This window comes from Xiphophorus couchianus, chromosome 10 (assembly GCF_001444195.1).
Source record: "Xiphophorus couchianus chromosome 10, X_couchianus-1.0, whole genome shotgun sequence".
NCBI lineage: Eukaryota > Metazoa > Chordata > Actinopteri > Cyprinodontiformes > Poeciliidae > Xiphophorus > Xiphophorus couchianus.
Window position 1 is genome coordinate 10,929,368 of NC_040237.1, and position 14,936 is coordinate 10,944,303.

Below are 14,936 nucleotides of genomic sequence, written 5' to 3' on the forward strand. Positions count from 1 at the left end.
CAAAAAGGTAACTGAAAGAGAGTGGGCGATTATTGTTTGTATAACCCAGGCATTCAGTCAGATTACAATAAATCCCAGTTTTAAACGAATTAACATTAGAGAGAGGATGGTTGCCGTCAAAAGGGCAATGATTATAAAACACATCATTAAAACGCGCTGATGTCTCGGAGGAGCGCAAGAACTAAGTTGGAGATAAGTTCAGAATACAAAATGCATTTAATCGAATTGTGGGTGCAAAAAAATATATACCTTTTAAATCCCTGCTGTGTTTATATTAATTAGAAACAGTTTCCTGAGGTGTTAGAGTCCGTCATAGTGTGTGTGCCAGTGAGTGTGTATGTATTATAATGGAGAGGAGGGGTGGCTCTTTCGTATCTGGAGCCTATCGCGTCCTCTCTGCGCACTCCTGACACTCCTCCAAAACATGACCACTTAATATATGTATGTCACAGGTTAAAAAGTGGAGCATGTGTTTGAGTCACTGTTGGAGTCAAATAAAAGACATTCACCCACTCCTGTAGTAGTAAAAAAAAAAAAAGAAAAGAAAAGAAAAAAGCTAAAGTCTGGTGTGAACGGAGCGTGTGAGAGGTTTTCACCTCTGAGCGGCGGACAAGTTTAAATGTGCCGCATGTCAGAGCGCTTTCTCTCCTAGGTGAGGATAAATCAGTCCAGACTCTGCTGCTTTTGTTGTTATTTTTCTTCTTTTTTCTCTCTCTTCCTTTTTACTGGCAATCTGAGTTAAGCTTATGACTTTTGACACACTCCGGGAGCGACGCTGCAAATGGGCGGCATAGGTGGCAGCCTCTACCTCAGCATGTTGAATGGGACTGAAGCGCAAACTCTCGGAAAGAGCGTCGACATCAGCAGCCACCTCCACCGCGGCGGCAAGGATCTAGCCGAGTTTAAGATGGGCATCCAGGACGCCCGCTTCTACTATCCGGACTCGGTCCAGGGCGGACAGGACCCTCTGACACTGCCCTACCACCCGGAGCCGACAATGGGGGGTTACGGGGCGCAGCCCGGCAGGTTTTACGCGCAGAGCTCCTACGGCGGCGTGCGCTCTCCGCAGAGGAGTGGCGCCGGGCAGGGATACGTCCCCGCGGCGGGAGAGGGGTTTCCCACTGGAGGTAAAGACCCGGTGTACTCCCCCTCTGTGGAGAACTACCCGGCGGGCTTCCAGCACGGCTACCAGCGGCCTCTCTACCCTTTACCTGGGCTGCAGGTGTGCGGGAAGACCCAGGTTCTGCTAAATAACTATCCACTGTGGGCCAAGTTTCACAAGTTCCAGACCGAGATGATAATCACCAAGCAGGGCAGGTAGGTCTCACAGTCACTGCTCACTTATGAACGTTTATGCAAAGAAACTTGTAGAGGGAAATACACATTTTGCACTTTACGACTTCATGTTGGAGGTTTTATCTGTTCAGAGCCGTGCAGACGGTAAAACCATCACTGGTCAGGTGATAGAACTGTTGCAAACTTTTTGTATTTTTTTATTTTTTTTATGTGACTTTTTGAGATTGATCGCTTATAATTAACAAAGATTTCCAATTTTGATATGTGCCAAATTCAGGCCAGACATAAACCAACTTTCACAGTTTAGTTACTCTAGGAGCAGCAGTGCAAGTCAAATACTTTTTCTGTGCCACTGAACATTTTGAGGTTTTATTTTTAAGGGTGAAAAATGCTTTTGTGCGAGAGACATATTTTGACAAATCTTTCTAAAATTATTTAAATTAGCTTTCTAAGAGCTCGTGTTACCTCTTCTTCTGAAGTTAAACCATCTGCAACAAAAAAAATAATAATCAAACATTGCTGTTCAGTCGAGACAGAAAGAAAGCCTAATAATAATGAAACCGGCGCTACTGCGGTGAGTTAAAATGTTAAAGCTGATGCCAAAGTTGTGATAAACACTGGGGGGGCAAAAAGAAGAAATGTTTTAGTTGCAGGGCAGAGAAGAAAGAAATACACAGAGAGTGAGAGGGAGAGAGAGAGAAACGCTGGCGGGCTTCTCTGCAGGTCACCGAGCATTAAGATGCAACCACGTCGATGGGGATTAATTCTCTAATACGCGACACTTGTGTTTGACAGAAGGTTTCAGGCCAAAGGTTTCTCATGGCTCAGATCTGTGCACAAAAATATTAGAAAAAAAACAAATCCATGTCACCATAATAGCACAGTGATATTCTCGGCACATCTGCAGAAGCCTCTCTTGTTTTTTGTTTTATAAATTTCTTGCAAAGGATTAAAAAAAACTTTTTTGTAGACAGAAGGAGGAAGAATTAAGGTGTTGCAGCTCTTCTTGCAGAATAGTCCCCTTTGACCTTCTTTGCTTGTGTCTTTGCTTTCTGGTTGAGTGCAAAAAAAAAAGAGCTGAAGAAGTGGAGCACAGTTCAGGCTCCTCTTTGAAGTCAACAAAAGCTTCTTTTTAATGTATGAGTGCCATGTGCAATACCTGAACAAAGAAATCAATACACTGGCTGAAATCACCTCTCACTCTTACACCTAAACCCCACATTTCCAGGGGTTATGAAGGCCCAGTTGTTTCTGATCAGCGGGATGTCAGATTAAGGAATCTTTGAAAGCAGATTTTTAAAGCATCACAATTGAAAAAGGGATGGAAGATGCACTTGCAGATATGCTCAAAAGTGATGCAACAATAAACCGATTTAATGGTTAATCTCACGAATTCATTTGGGTTAAACAACATTTCCTGAAGTCTTTTTGTCTCCTCCCACTGTCCATTGGCTCTGAATGCAGGTAGTGGTTAAAATATCCCACTTAAAAATGGGTCCCATGCACAGTAGACAACACTCTCTGTTCTTTCTGCTTGTTAGAGAAGGAAAAAAATTATATTGCTATTTTTGTTGCCAATACAGCAACAAAAAAGTGCTACAGTTGTTCTAAAACTTGCAAGCATTAAAAAAATAAATAACTCTTGTGCTGATGAGAAAAAATATTTTAATTGAAAAAATCAATCTGTTTTTTTCTGTTAAAATTCAAATGCAATATATTGATGCTACTCAAGCTAGACATTGCAGCAGTTGTGATGTCATTCAAAATATGTTGGGAGAAAATATAGTTTTTTAGACTTTCATGCATATTGGCAGACAACCCTTGATTCCCATGTGTGCTCCTGAAAAAAAGCTCAGTTTCTACTAAGTTTGTAAAGATATTTCCCTCGACAATTCCCCGACTCCAAAGGAGCGATTGGGACAGCCTACCACTTAGAGATGTAGGGTTAGCATGAGGGGCCAGGAGAGAAGTAGGATTTTGACATTTTTATCATTTTTTATTGTTAATCAGCATGAAAACAGCAAATATATTATTTTATTTTCTGATATCCTATTAAATAATTTAAACATCACTGATATAGCATCCCATGTCTTTGCTTAAAAGACATTTCCACAAGAAATAAAATTCAAAAACCGCTGAGTCTGGTGCATTCAGACCTACTTATTAGTTTATCATATTTTCACATATTTTATATTTGCAATGAGACTACATCAAAGTATGTTTGAAGATTTTTGTACACATAAAGTCACTCAATCTTTTGAGTGACTTTGTGTTGACAGTTTCTTAGGAAACTGTCAACACATTATGAGAACTTATAAGATATTTAAAAAGTCCATTTATTTTTCATTTGGTGACGTTTGATGCTCTGTTTCTCCTCTTCCTTAACAGACATTAAAAAGCTGCAGGATCAATAACTGTTTGTGTGTGTTTACATGTTAAGAATCAGTGTGAGTTGATGCATCAGCTTCGGGATGGAGAGCCCCATGCCTCAGTGCGATATTTAAAACTCTACCTGAAACATGTGCCAGGGGACGTGGGTGGGGTTTGGAGTATAGAAATAGGATTCGGCAATTTTGTTATAATTTTGGTGATTCCTTTTATTGCATCAATGCATATTTTGTGCATGAATGCAAAGATTCAGGTGAAGATGTGGCTTTTCTTTCCTGTTATTTCTTGTTATTTTTACCAAGGTGCGTGTGTGCGTGGGGGTGTGTCGGCGCGTGTGCATGTGTGTGCGTGTCATTTGACACTAACTCCCCTTGACAGCTTCCTCTCCAGAAACACTCACTGTGGTCAGAAGATTTTAGTTCACCAGGTCATGTAATTAAAGTGCATTTTTATTTTGAAACGGCTATTTTTTATTTTTTTTTTATAAAAAAAGTTGGATTTACAACAAACATTATCCACAGTGGGCTTTTCAAGCCACACGTGAGGAAAAAGCCAATTTTCATGTGTGCAAAAAAAACCACAGACCTCACATTACGAAAATTTCAATTCCTAACGATGACTGTGCTGTTTGCCTTTTATCTCCCTCTATGATGAAGGACATTTTCTCAAGAAACAAAAAAGAGATTTTAGAGAAGTTGAGCAGAGCAGCACTAAAACAGAATCTTTTTCTTTTTTTTTTTTTTCTTTTTTCAATATCAGAGGCAAAATCCTCGTCAAATTTTAATCCTGGGTTCAGGCCTCCAAAGTAATTTTACTGTGATTTCAGAGAGCAGTCCGAGGGTCTGCAATGTTAATCAAAACATCTGCAGGAGGAAGGGTGAGAGAAATGTGAAGGGAAGGGTCAAACGCCAGCGAGGCTTCAGATGGCCACACTGAGGAGTCGAGGTACCTTTGAAGTTCAGGAAGTAAAAGACGAGATTCTCCCTCTCTCTCGTTCTTTTTTTCCCCTGCTTTCTTCACCTGATACATGCAGGGTGCAAAGATCTCTCAGAAGTTTTTACTCATCTACCACACCTGGCCTTTGAAATATAGATGCGTTTTCGTGACCCCTTGGCAAAGCGAGGGAGAGTTCAGCCGCTCTTCTCACAAGCCAAATTCAGATCACCGCACGAGCCGTTGCCATTTCAGGTGCCGTGTTTGTGCCAAAGTTCAGGCGTGCTGGATGCTGCCAAGGCACCGTCGTTCAACATCCATCAGTGTTTCAAATGTATTTATTTTGGCTCCAAAACGTAGGATTTCATTCTGGCTTGGTTTTAGTTGCAGCGGGCGACTAAAACTGAAACAAGAAAGTGAAATTTTCTCTCCATCGATCATTGCTTTGGCCAGTTTTATGATCCCACACCTGTGGGTGTTTTTTTGTTTTTTTTAATTCAGACATGAGTCAAAAAAGAAAAGTTTTCCCTGCAGTGCGTTTCTCTGCATTGAAGGGGAATTTTTGTGGAAAATTATATTTTTTTTTTTTACTCTTTAAACTTCTAAAACATATTTGTGCTGTTGAAAGAAGGCCCTGAAATGAGTATTTAGGAGCCCAATGTAATATTTTTACAAAATTGATTCTGAGACCTGTGGCTGTTAAAAAAGTTAGCACTTAACTCAGAAACCTGCTGCATCAAGTGAAAACGGTGCTGAGTATATTTTAGCTATAATGAGTGCACTGGGATGAAATTTTAGGAACTCAGTTATAATTTAAAAACAATGTATTTTTTTAAGCATTAAATGATAAGTCACATTTTTAAAATTGACGTTACTGGCACTTATTTCCGGTATCAGGCTTTGACTAATCTTACTAATAGCTCATGCTATTACTAATTACTAATGCAGTGCGTGTTCCAGGAAGGAGAGTGAACTGACTAAGATCTCATTTTACAAACATGTTTTAGGGAAATAAGGCAGAAAGTTGCTACAGGAGGAATCATGCTTATCTGCTCTCTTTGCTCCCCTGAGTCCAAGCAGTGACACACTTCAGTTTGACGTCTGCTCACTTTGCCAAAGGAAACAATCCTTTGGTTTTGTTTGCTCCCAAGCATAGAAAGTACAAGTCAGTACTGAAGTGAGCCGCTAAGGCTAAGACATATTAATCAGCAAGATCTGACCTAACATGATCACATTCTCAAAAGGTGAAACGTTATATTTGATTTAAAAAAAAAAAAAAGAACAATCACCTTTGAGCTGAGTAATTGTGTTAGAATTAGTTTTATTTGGTCAACACCTTAGAGTAAATCAGAGTAAGTGTGCAATGCTGCAGGTGTGTTCCTACATTTGTCCTAAAATATCATCAGGTGAATGAATAAGGAGGTACGTTTTATCAAAAGCAACATTTAGGAAGAACGTCTGGAAGCCATGTTTATTAATTTTCTCGCTCGTTGTCTAAAAAGCAGAAGCGAGACTATTTCAAGGTTTTGACAGTATGACCAGTCATTTCCTGTTCAGCTGTCTATGTGTGCCTTTGCAGCCTTTTCGCAGAAACATCTAGTGCCAATATTTTCACATAGTCGAGCTGAGTACTTCCTCCTTTCTTGCAAAAAAACAAAAATCCTCCTCCAATAGATGGGCGTTCAAGAGCACCGCAGTTTGAGCCGCAGGCCTATTAATACAGCTATTAATACATACCTCACTGTTGCTGTTGATCGCAGAGGGAGGTTCTCTATTTGGTATCAGTAACGTCAATAAAAATGCAGAAGAGTTCTAAAAATAATGTTATCTGGAAGTAATTTAAAATTAAATGGGAGAAGGCATGTCTTTGACGGGTATGGGTTTTCTGTGTGCATAGCTGAAGCCACAGCGCTGCAGTTATGTCTAATAATTCATCAAGTGCTGTGAAAAAACCATCCACCCTCTGTCTTCTGCTTCACCCGGGTTGGGTGGTGGAGGCAGCAGCCAGAGCAGAGAGACCCGGACTCTTGGGTCAGCTCATACAGGGGAATCTCAACACATTCCCAGGCAAGCCAAGCAACATGGAGACATTGTTTTTAAAATTCAGTTTAGCAGCTGCTGTCTTGGCCATCGTGTGCAAATGTTTGTCTCTTATTATGCACAATGTTAGCTCCATTTTTGGTTAAAAAAATAAATAAATAAATAAATAACAAATAAATGAATAAATAAAATTTTGAAAAGAATCAAAAGTCATTTTTATTCTTATTTTGTCTCCGTGTAGCACATTTTCAACTTGACTTTTAGTAAAAATATCACATTTTGTTTCAAATAAGTATTTCTTGTTGCAAATATGGAATTTGGTCTCCAGAAGCAACAATATTTATTAAAACGTTTAGTGAAAATAGTCAGTTTTGAGTGAACCTAAAGCCCCTTGACAATGATTTGAAATCTGATCTCTTTAACAATGCAATATTTGAGATACTAATTTGGAAAACAAATATCCAACTCTGAACCCAACAAGCACCTCATGTTTGTAGATTAGAAATGTAGTCTTCAATAAAGTAATGTAGTTACTTATTGTTTTTTTTTTTTTTGTCGTTGTTGTTTTTTTGTAATATAACTTAAATATATGTATTTCATTTTTATAATAGTTTAATTTAAGTGGAATCAGAGCTCCTTGTTGCACATTTGGAATTCGGTCTTTAATAAACTGCAACAATCACTTTGACTTTTTTAATTTAAAAAGAAAATCCATATAGACAGACAGACAGACAGACAGACAGACAGACAGACATATAGATAGATAGATAGATAGATAGATAGATAGATAGATAGATAGATAGATAGATAGATAGATAGATAGATAGATAGATAGATAGATAGATAGATAGATAGATAGATAGATAGATAGATAGATAGATAGATAGATAGATAGATAGATAGATAGATAGATAGATAGATAGATAGATAGATAGATAGATAGATAGATAGATATACACACACAGTTTTAGATACATATAATGTTTGTGTTTATCATGCATACAAGATATGAACATTTTCAAGGGATATTAGTACTTTTGCAAGGCATTGCACACAACTATAGATTCAACCCCAAGAACTCAAACCTCCCTCTCCAAGGCAATGAAAAGTCAAACCTGGGTCACTAAAATGAACATCCCTTTCCTTGTTTCAGCACCACTGCTCCCTCACTTCCTGTGGCAGATATTTTTGCCCGTTCATTAAGCAATATTTGCTCTCAAAGACACCAATGCCATCAGTCAGCTTGTGTTCACCCCAAGCACTTTAACGGCTTTAGACCTTTAATTGTGACCCGTCTGAAGGTTTTGCATTGGAAATCTGCAGGAAGTCCTCAAGGCCCCGGGGACTGAAAGGTATCAAGGACAAATTAAAATTATAATCTCTCAGGACATGACTCCAAACTGGTGTTTTCTCACTTCATTGCTGTAGGGACTCATCCTTGGTGGTTTCTGGTCACAGTTTATCCAGGTGTTAAATGAAGGCAACTGGACTTGCTTCACCTCTCATCCAAAATCAGTCAATACAGAAACAGGGGTTGTCTACATGTTAAGGGAGTGATTGTGTCCGGCAGCAGCTGTAGACTGGCATGTTTTTGTCACAGATGATCAAGCGCACGCACAGTGACAAAAACCGGACCTGAGCTCCTGTCCGGATGCATCAGTGCATGCACTCGTGTGGAAAAGTCCTCTCCCCTGCGAATAGCTGGTGCCTCTTCTCCTCTCAAGCTCCTCTCTCTCATCCCCAGGATATAGTCGTCCCCCTTCACTCCATCCCTCTCCCCCTCTTTACTCCGCCCTTTTCCTTCTCTCCCTCTTTCTCTAACCTTACCTTCTTCTCCCTGCGGTTTCCCATACTTTCTGTCAGCTCTCCTCCCCTTCCTCTTTCTCCAGCATCCACACAGTTTATTGTTATTTTTCTTTTGTTGTTTTAAATGTCAATGTATTACTGTCGGGTTCAACACACTCTTCTGTCTCCATGGTATTATGTCTGGATGCAACCCACAGTTATGAGTCCTTTTGCAGAGATACAAGACATTTGATGGTAATTTTTTTGTGTTTATGAACTGCACAGTTGCAGGTCTGAGCTCCACTGCCGCTAAGGCAAGTGGAGCTACATGTAAGCATACGCTGGCTGCATAAAAGTAAATTCACGTACCATCAAACTAATGATATTGTCATTAGAGAGGAGTGTCACGACTGTACTTTTTTTTTCTACCACAACTCTGAAAATAGCTGCTGCTGCTGCTGCTTAGATCTCTTCACTGTGTTTCAGCTTCTCTGTTCTGTACATAAAACCCAAGCCCGCCCGCGTATGCAAATACCCCCCTGTGTTGTGTTTTCTATGGTTTCCCCCTGTCTCCAGTTCTGATTTCCTATAAAAGGCTCACTATAAGTAAATTGACAATTTCAATGTAGCAAGAACGATAATTGTTCATACACTTTCTAGATTACTTTCACACTCTGTAGGTGGGTTGAGCCATTCATACGGGTTTCTGTTTTCAGTTGTATTAAGCGCTGCAGTGGAAGAAGAGCTCTTTCACCTGTTGCACGCCACTAAAGAGCTGCTGGCATGATTGGGTTTCATAGAACTATGATTGATCGTTAAACTGGACTCGCTGTGTTGTTGGAAAAACCCAACTGGGACCAATCAGGGAACGGTTTTCTTTTACCAGTAAATGGCACCGAGCAGATGAGCTGTTCAGTGAAGAAGTTCTTGCTCCCTGACAGATTTCTTTTGTTTTTGACTTCCTAGTCATTTTTGGATGTTTCCGATGATCAAAAAAAATCATATTTTATATCAAAACCAACCTAGGATTATGTAAAAAAAGGGAATCTTCATCAGTGTTAAATAATACATTAACTGATCAAACACATTATTTGGATAAATGAGTTCAGTTTCACCATCAACATCAAGGCCTGGTTCTGCAGAATCACATAACAGGATGTATTTGACAGCCTAAAGTGGGCTGAATGAAATTCAAAAACAGATGAGAAGTAACACCAAAAACATTAATTGTCGGTTCGTTTGCAGGTCTTGAATTTGTGCATGTTGTTTTGCTTTTTTGAGATTTTTTTTAGCCTGCTTCATGTCATCAGACGAGTTCTATTTAAGTGATGTCAAGTCTGGCAGTATACAGGCTGCTATAGTTAGCTGCTTATATAATGAGGTCATTATATGAAAACTACATTTTGTATTTTCTCAAGTTACTGTATCTTTGATATTTAACTTTAACAGTGACAACAAAGCAAAGTGGAGACGACTGTGAGAGGCCAAATGTTTTTTGTTGTTTTTTTAAATTGTGAGAACCATAAAGAGATGATAGTTTAAAGGAATAGAGGTCACATAAATTTATATAAATATTTATTCAAAATGTTTGCATGAATGCGGTGGACAGGGTGATCTCAGTTTGAAGAAAAAGAAAAAAATAAAGAGTGAAGCTTACAGACACCTAGTCTGCCAACAGCTACTCAGAACATGATCAGTTCAGAAATTAAGAATTTTCCTGTGCGTTAAATCAAAAGCTAAATCGGGAATGTCTAAGAGGTATTGCTTTATTTTGTCTGACTGAGTAGTATACTAATGCAAACTTAATAAGGCATGTCAGTTAAACTGTTTTACTGAAAAGGTAGTCAGAAAGAGAGGAAATGAGATCTTGTAAGTATTTAGTTTGATTTGCTTGTGTTTGAGACTCTTTGAGTTGTTGCACTCTTGTGTTGAACAAATAAAAATGTTCATCACTCGGTTAGAAGCACATTGAAAGAGTCTAATTGTTACAATTAATATTAATATGGTTTAATGTGCTACACTGACTTGATTTTTTTTAGGTACAGCTATTTTTCTCTCTGTTTTTTCCAAAAACATTTCTAAAATGTCATCTTATTTTTGGAAAGCCAACATTATCTTTAAAGTTGCCTCAACATCAAGTAAGCAGCTGTTTTATTTAAAAAGAGTGAGGCATAAAAGTAGTGAAATAATATCCACTGATTCTACTTAAAACATTTTAATTTCCTGTTGTTTAAAATGGTGAAATGTGAACTGGACCTGTCCAGTGCATCTGTTAGCTTGACTCTTCATTGTGATATCCATCTTTGTTGTTTTAAAATTAGGTAAATGTAACTGCTTTTTACAGAACTATAATACATTTTAAAAAGCAACTGTAGCCTCTTGGAAATCATACTTAATAAAATAAAAATATTAAATTTGTTACCGTTGTTTCTAGCCCTCTAGTGGTCAGAAGATGAATTATTTTTCAAGACAATTTGCGTTTCCATGTGGTAATAATTTCATTTCCACTCAGTCATGTACGAAGGTTGAGCTGTATAGTGACACAGCATAGCTCTGCTAGTTGTGGCCACAGCAAGTTTGTTTTCCGTCAGCTGTGGTTGCTCAGATGCAAGTCTGCACCAGTTGGAAATATTAATCAACAGAGCTTCTTCACCAGATCTCCTGCACACACACACACACACACACACACAAAAAGTGCTACTGTTTTGCCTTCTGATTTGCATTGGAAAGCATTGAATACAAAGCAAAATCTATTGTGTCATCTTTCTGTTTTATGGAACGCCAGTGTTTGCATCTGGATTTACACCAACAAAATTCAAGAATCTGCTTGAATTTTAGAAAATGCAAGTTTTTGCAAGGAAATGGTTTAAAAAAAAGGCTTCAGTTAAAATTCTCTAGAAAAGCATCAGAGGCAACTGTGCTTGCTCAATGTATTTTTAAGCCCTGTGGAAGTTTTATTTGTTACAGAAAGAGAAACTGTCAATTGTTTTATTCATTATGCAAAAGAGATTGCCCTGCGACAGACTGGCGACCTGTCCAGGGTGTACCCCGCCTCTCGCCCGGAACGTAGCTGGAGATGGGCACCAGCAACCCTCCCGACCCCATTTGGGACAAGGGTGAACAGAAAATGGATGGATGGATGGATGCAAAAGAGATCAAAGAAAATCTGAATTCCAGTTGAGGAAATAGTTAGCAGCTAACAGCTAATGTTACCTCCACTTGGCTGAAATATCTTCAGTGACCCACTGTTTGCTATCATCTCCTTGTTTTTATGTATCTGAGGAACATTTGGGCCAATCCTCACTCTTAGCTGTGAGATGTTTGAGAGGCGTCTTGCTTGCGCAGCCAGTTTCAAGTTACGCCACAGCCGATCAATGAAACCAAAATCTGTTGACTCAACCCAGAACTACATTTCTTAGTGTTCAAACAGTCATTGCTGAATTCACTGGCATGTTTTGGATTATTGTCATGTTGCAATGACCGGTTCTGCTCCAACCTAATTATTTTTTCTGATGGTCTCACATTCTCCTCAAGCATTCAGAGATTTGTGATGGTATTTGTGGCACTTCCTTGCTTTATGGTATTGAACGTATTGAATGGCGTATTAAGTCAGACTCATCTGTCCACAGAAGATTATTGCAGAAGTGCTGGTCTTTATCTACATCTTTTGTGGCTAACTTCAGCCTTGCCTTTTTATGTTTTTCTTAGAGAGCATAAGCCCTGTGGAAGTTTTTCCACACGCCTCATGTTAAACTTAAACTTGTAAAATCGCTTTTTTGATTACATGTAGAAACTTTTGCCTAACGGTAACAAGAACGAGGTGTAGGCCATGTGATGAAATTTTATATTTTTTGGGAGCTTCTTTCAGCATCTTGCAGTCTACTCTCAGGGTGAATTCACTTGGCTGTTGGCAGTTGTTTCGAATATGCAAACTATTTTTAATGCTGTGGGAAAGCTGAATTTAAGTTCTTCTGAGATCTCTTTAAATTGTCTCCCAGACTCAGAAAGTGACACAGTCCTCTTTCTGGAGACCTAGTCCTACTTTAGTGTTTACTCTCATTTTTAACATTCTGTTGCACACCGGATTAAATGTCTGAGGCTTAATAGGGGCAAACCTTAATCAAAATGTGGGGTTCTGTCATGTGCACGGATGTAATATGCTTGTCTGTGATTTCAGCCACTTCAAGTGTGAATAGATGTATTTCTTCAGTTCTTATTATGTATATGCATTAGCTTAATTGCTCAATATTGTTTAAATTCATATTAAATATTCATATGTCTAGTTTTGTTAGAAAAACACATGGGAGGTTACAGAGTGCCCTATTTTTTATGTATTTAATTGTAGCCAGGAAAATGAATGAATAGAAATAAATGAGAGGCAGAGAGATCTAAATAGAAAGGTTGCCCCACTCTGGAAAATTATTCATTTGGAGACTATAAACATGACACCCAATTGAATACTGTTTGTCTGCATTTAAAAATGTACATTTACACCAACTGGTGATTGTCATAATATTACAACTAATGTAAACTCATTTGCTCTTTGATGAAATTTGCAACACTGAAAATCTTGTTATCAAGGATAGACACTTCATATTTATTGAATAAACTTTCACTCTAATGCCTCTCTGCTTTGTCAAAGCATAATTTAAATGCAATAAATCTCTATCTTGTTTCAAAGAAAACATTTCCGTAGATTAATGGTGTTAAATCTTAGTTGTACCATAAGAACGCACCTTTTTACTGTAAAGCAGCAAGCCCGTTAACAATCGATCTTATCTACAGCATTTGTTCCACCCACAACAAAGTGCCTTAGACAAGAAATAAAAGGGTGTTGCTGAAAGACAACATGTTTGTATCTACATTTTTCCTACAACAATAACTAAGCCATACAATCGCTTGTGCATATCTAATAATTCACACATTAGTTTATATACATGTACAAATGCAAACCTCGGAAACCAGAGGGGATTCAGCAGAGCTGAACTTAATGCCATGAGTTGTGCTGCAAACTCACTGCATAATGAGCAACATGTAATCTGAAATAGTTAATTCCCCTCCTCCCATATCAGAAAGAATCAAAAGTAGAGGGAATTACCTCTTACTCAAAACAAATTTTTCAAAACATTGAAAGGTGTTCCATCGTTGTAAAACAGGCAGGTTAAAGGTCAAACATTAGGCCCTGGTTTACGCACGCAGCCACTCCAATATGATGCATATTGCATCAGACATTGTTATGCTAGCACATTACATTTATCACGAGTAGTCACCTGTATTTCACATAACCAGGAATTTGTTTCTCCATCACAGTATTATTTTAATCACTGTTGTCTTGAATGGATTGCACATTAGCTTAGCTTTAGCCAAACATAACTTTGAATGAGCTAGCATTGATTTCTTCGAGAAACATTTGCCTATGAAGAATATATTAACACTATTGTAAAATCCAATCCAGTTGTACGTTGGTGTGCATGTTTGTTTGCTACTCATAATAACAGAAGCACTTTTATCCCTTTAGCATTTGTATTTTATATAATAATGTTTTCATTAATATATTGTGTATGCACTGGAGACTGTATTTATTCAACTGCTTTTTCATCATGATAGTAGTTTTCTTATAACTTGTTCTAAAGTGTTATAAATGGAAAATCTTGCATAGTGTTATTAGTAGACATTGATTAAAAAAAGAAAGCCCTGATGGTCATCAAACTGATAAATTAAATTAAATCTGGAAAATTTGTGGTAAAAGTCGATGAATTTAAATAAAACTATAACAAAAATAGACATTATTAAGCAAAATATATTTGGTGAAATTGTCTTTGTACAGTTTATTTTTTGTATCTAAATTATCCCATTTAAAAAAACTCCACTACCTGGACTGTGGTTTGTAATCATTGTCATAATTAAGTTTCAAAACAAAGCATTGCTCTTTCAGAGTTCAGTTCATCTCAATAAACTTCATAGCTGCTGCATTTAGATTTCTAAAAAGTTGTGTGTTGCGCTCGTGGAAGATAATGTGTGTCTGTGAGTGAAAAACTGAGACAGCCAGGTGATAAATATGTGAATTAAAACAGATTGAGTCATGTAGTTATATTTATTGTTGCCTTTGCACTACAGTATATGTCAGTTTCACAGGAAAGCTAATTTTATGGCTTCTCTGTCATGTCTCTGACCTGTATTTTGGGTGCCAAACATCAGCGGGCCCCAACTGCGCCAGAGTGTTTGTAGCCACAGCTGTGTGTCATTTTGATTTGGAGTAACTTAGCTTTTTCCACTGCTTTCCCTGGCAGTGAACCTGGGGACGCCCTGACCTCCCAGTTACCTCGTCTCACTGAAACCATTGGTGGTCAAAATGAGTTCAACATGTAAAGCCCCGGCAATCAAGAGCATCTTCTGGGGCATCTTTTATTAACAGCAGCATTAAATATTCACCCACAGTCTCAGCCTTCTCTAAACCCCCACCTTCCTACCCGTTCTTCACTTACACTCTAATT

General features: G+C 38.2%; 1 protein-coding gene across 1 annotated transcript in view; it reads left to right on the forward strand.

The window, feature by feature from the left end:
* The first annotated feature begins 484 nt into the window (after positions 1–484).
* Positions 485–14,936, forward strand: part of tbx21 (T-box transcription factor 21) — a 28,141-nt gene continuing 13,689 nt past the window's right edge. Inside the window, exon 1 of the mRNA XM_028030266.1 lies at positions 485–1,317. Within this exon, the coding sequence (XP_027886067.1) occupies positions 782–1,317 (536 nt within the window). The 5' untranslated portion in view covers positions 485–781. The remainder of the gene's footprint in view (positions 1,318–14,936) is intronic.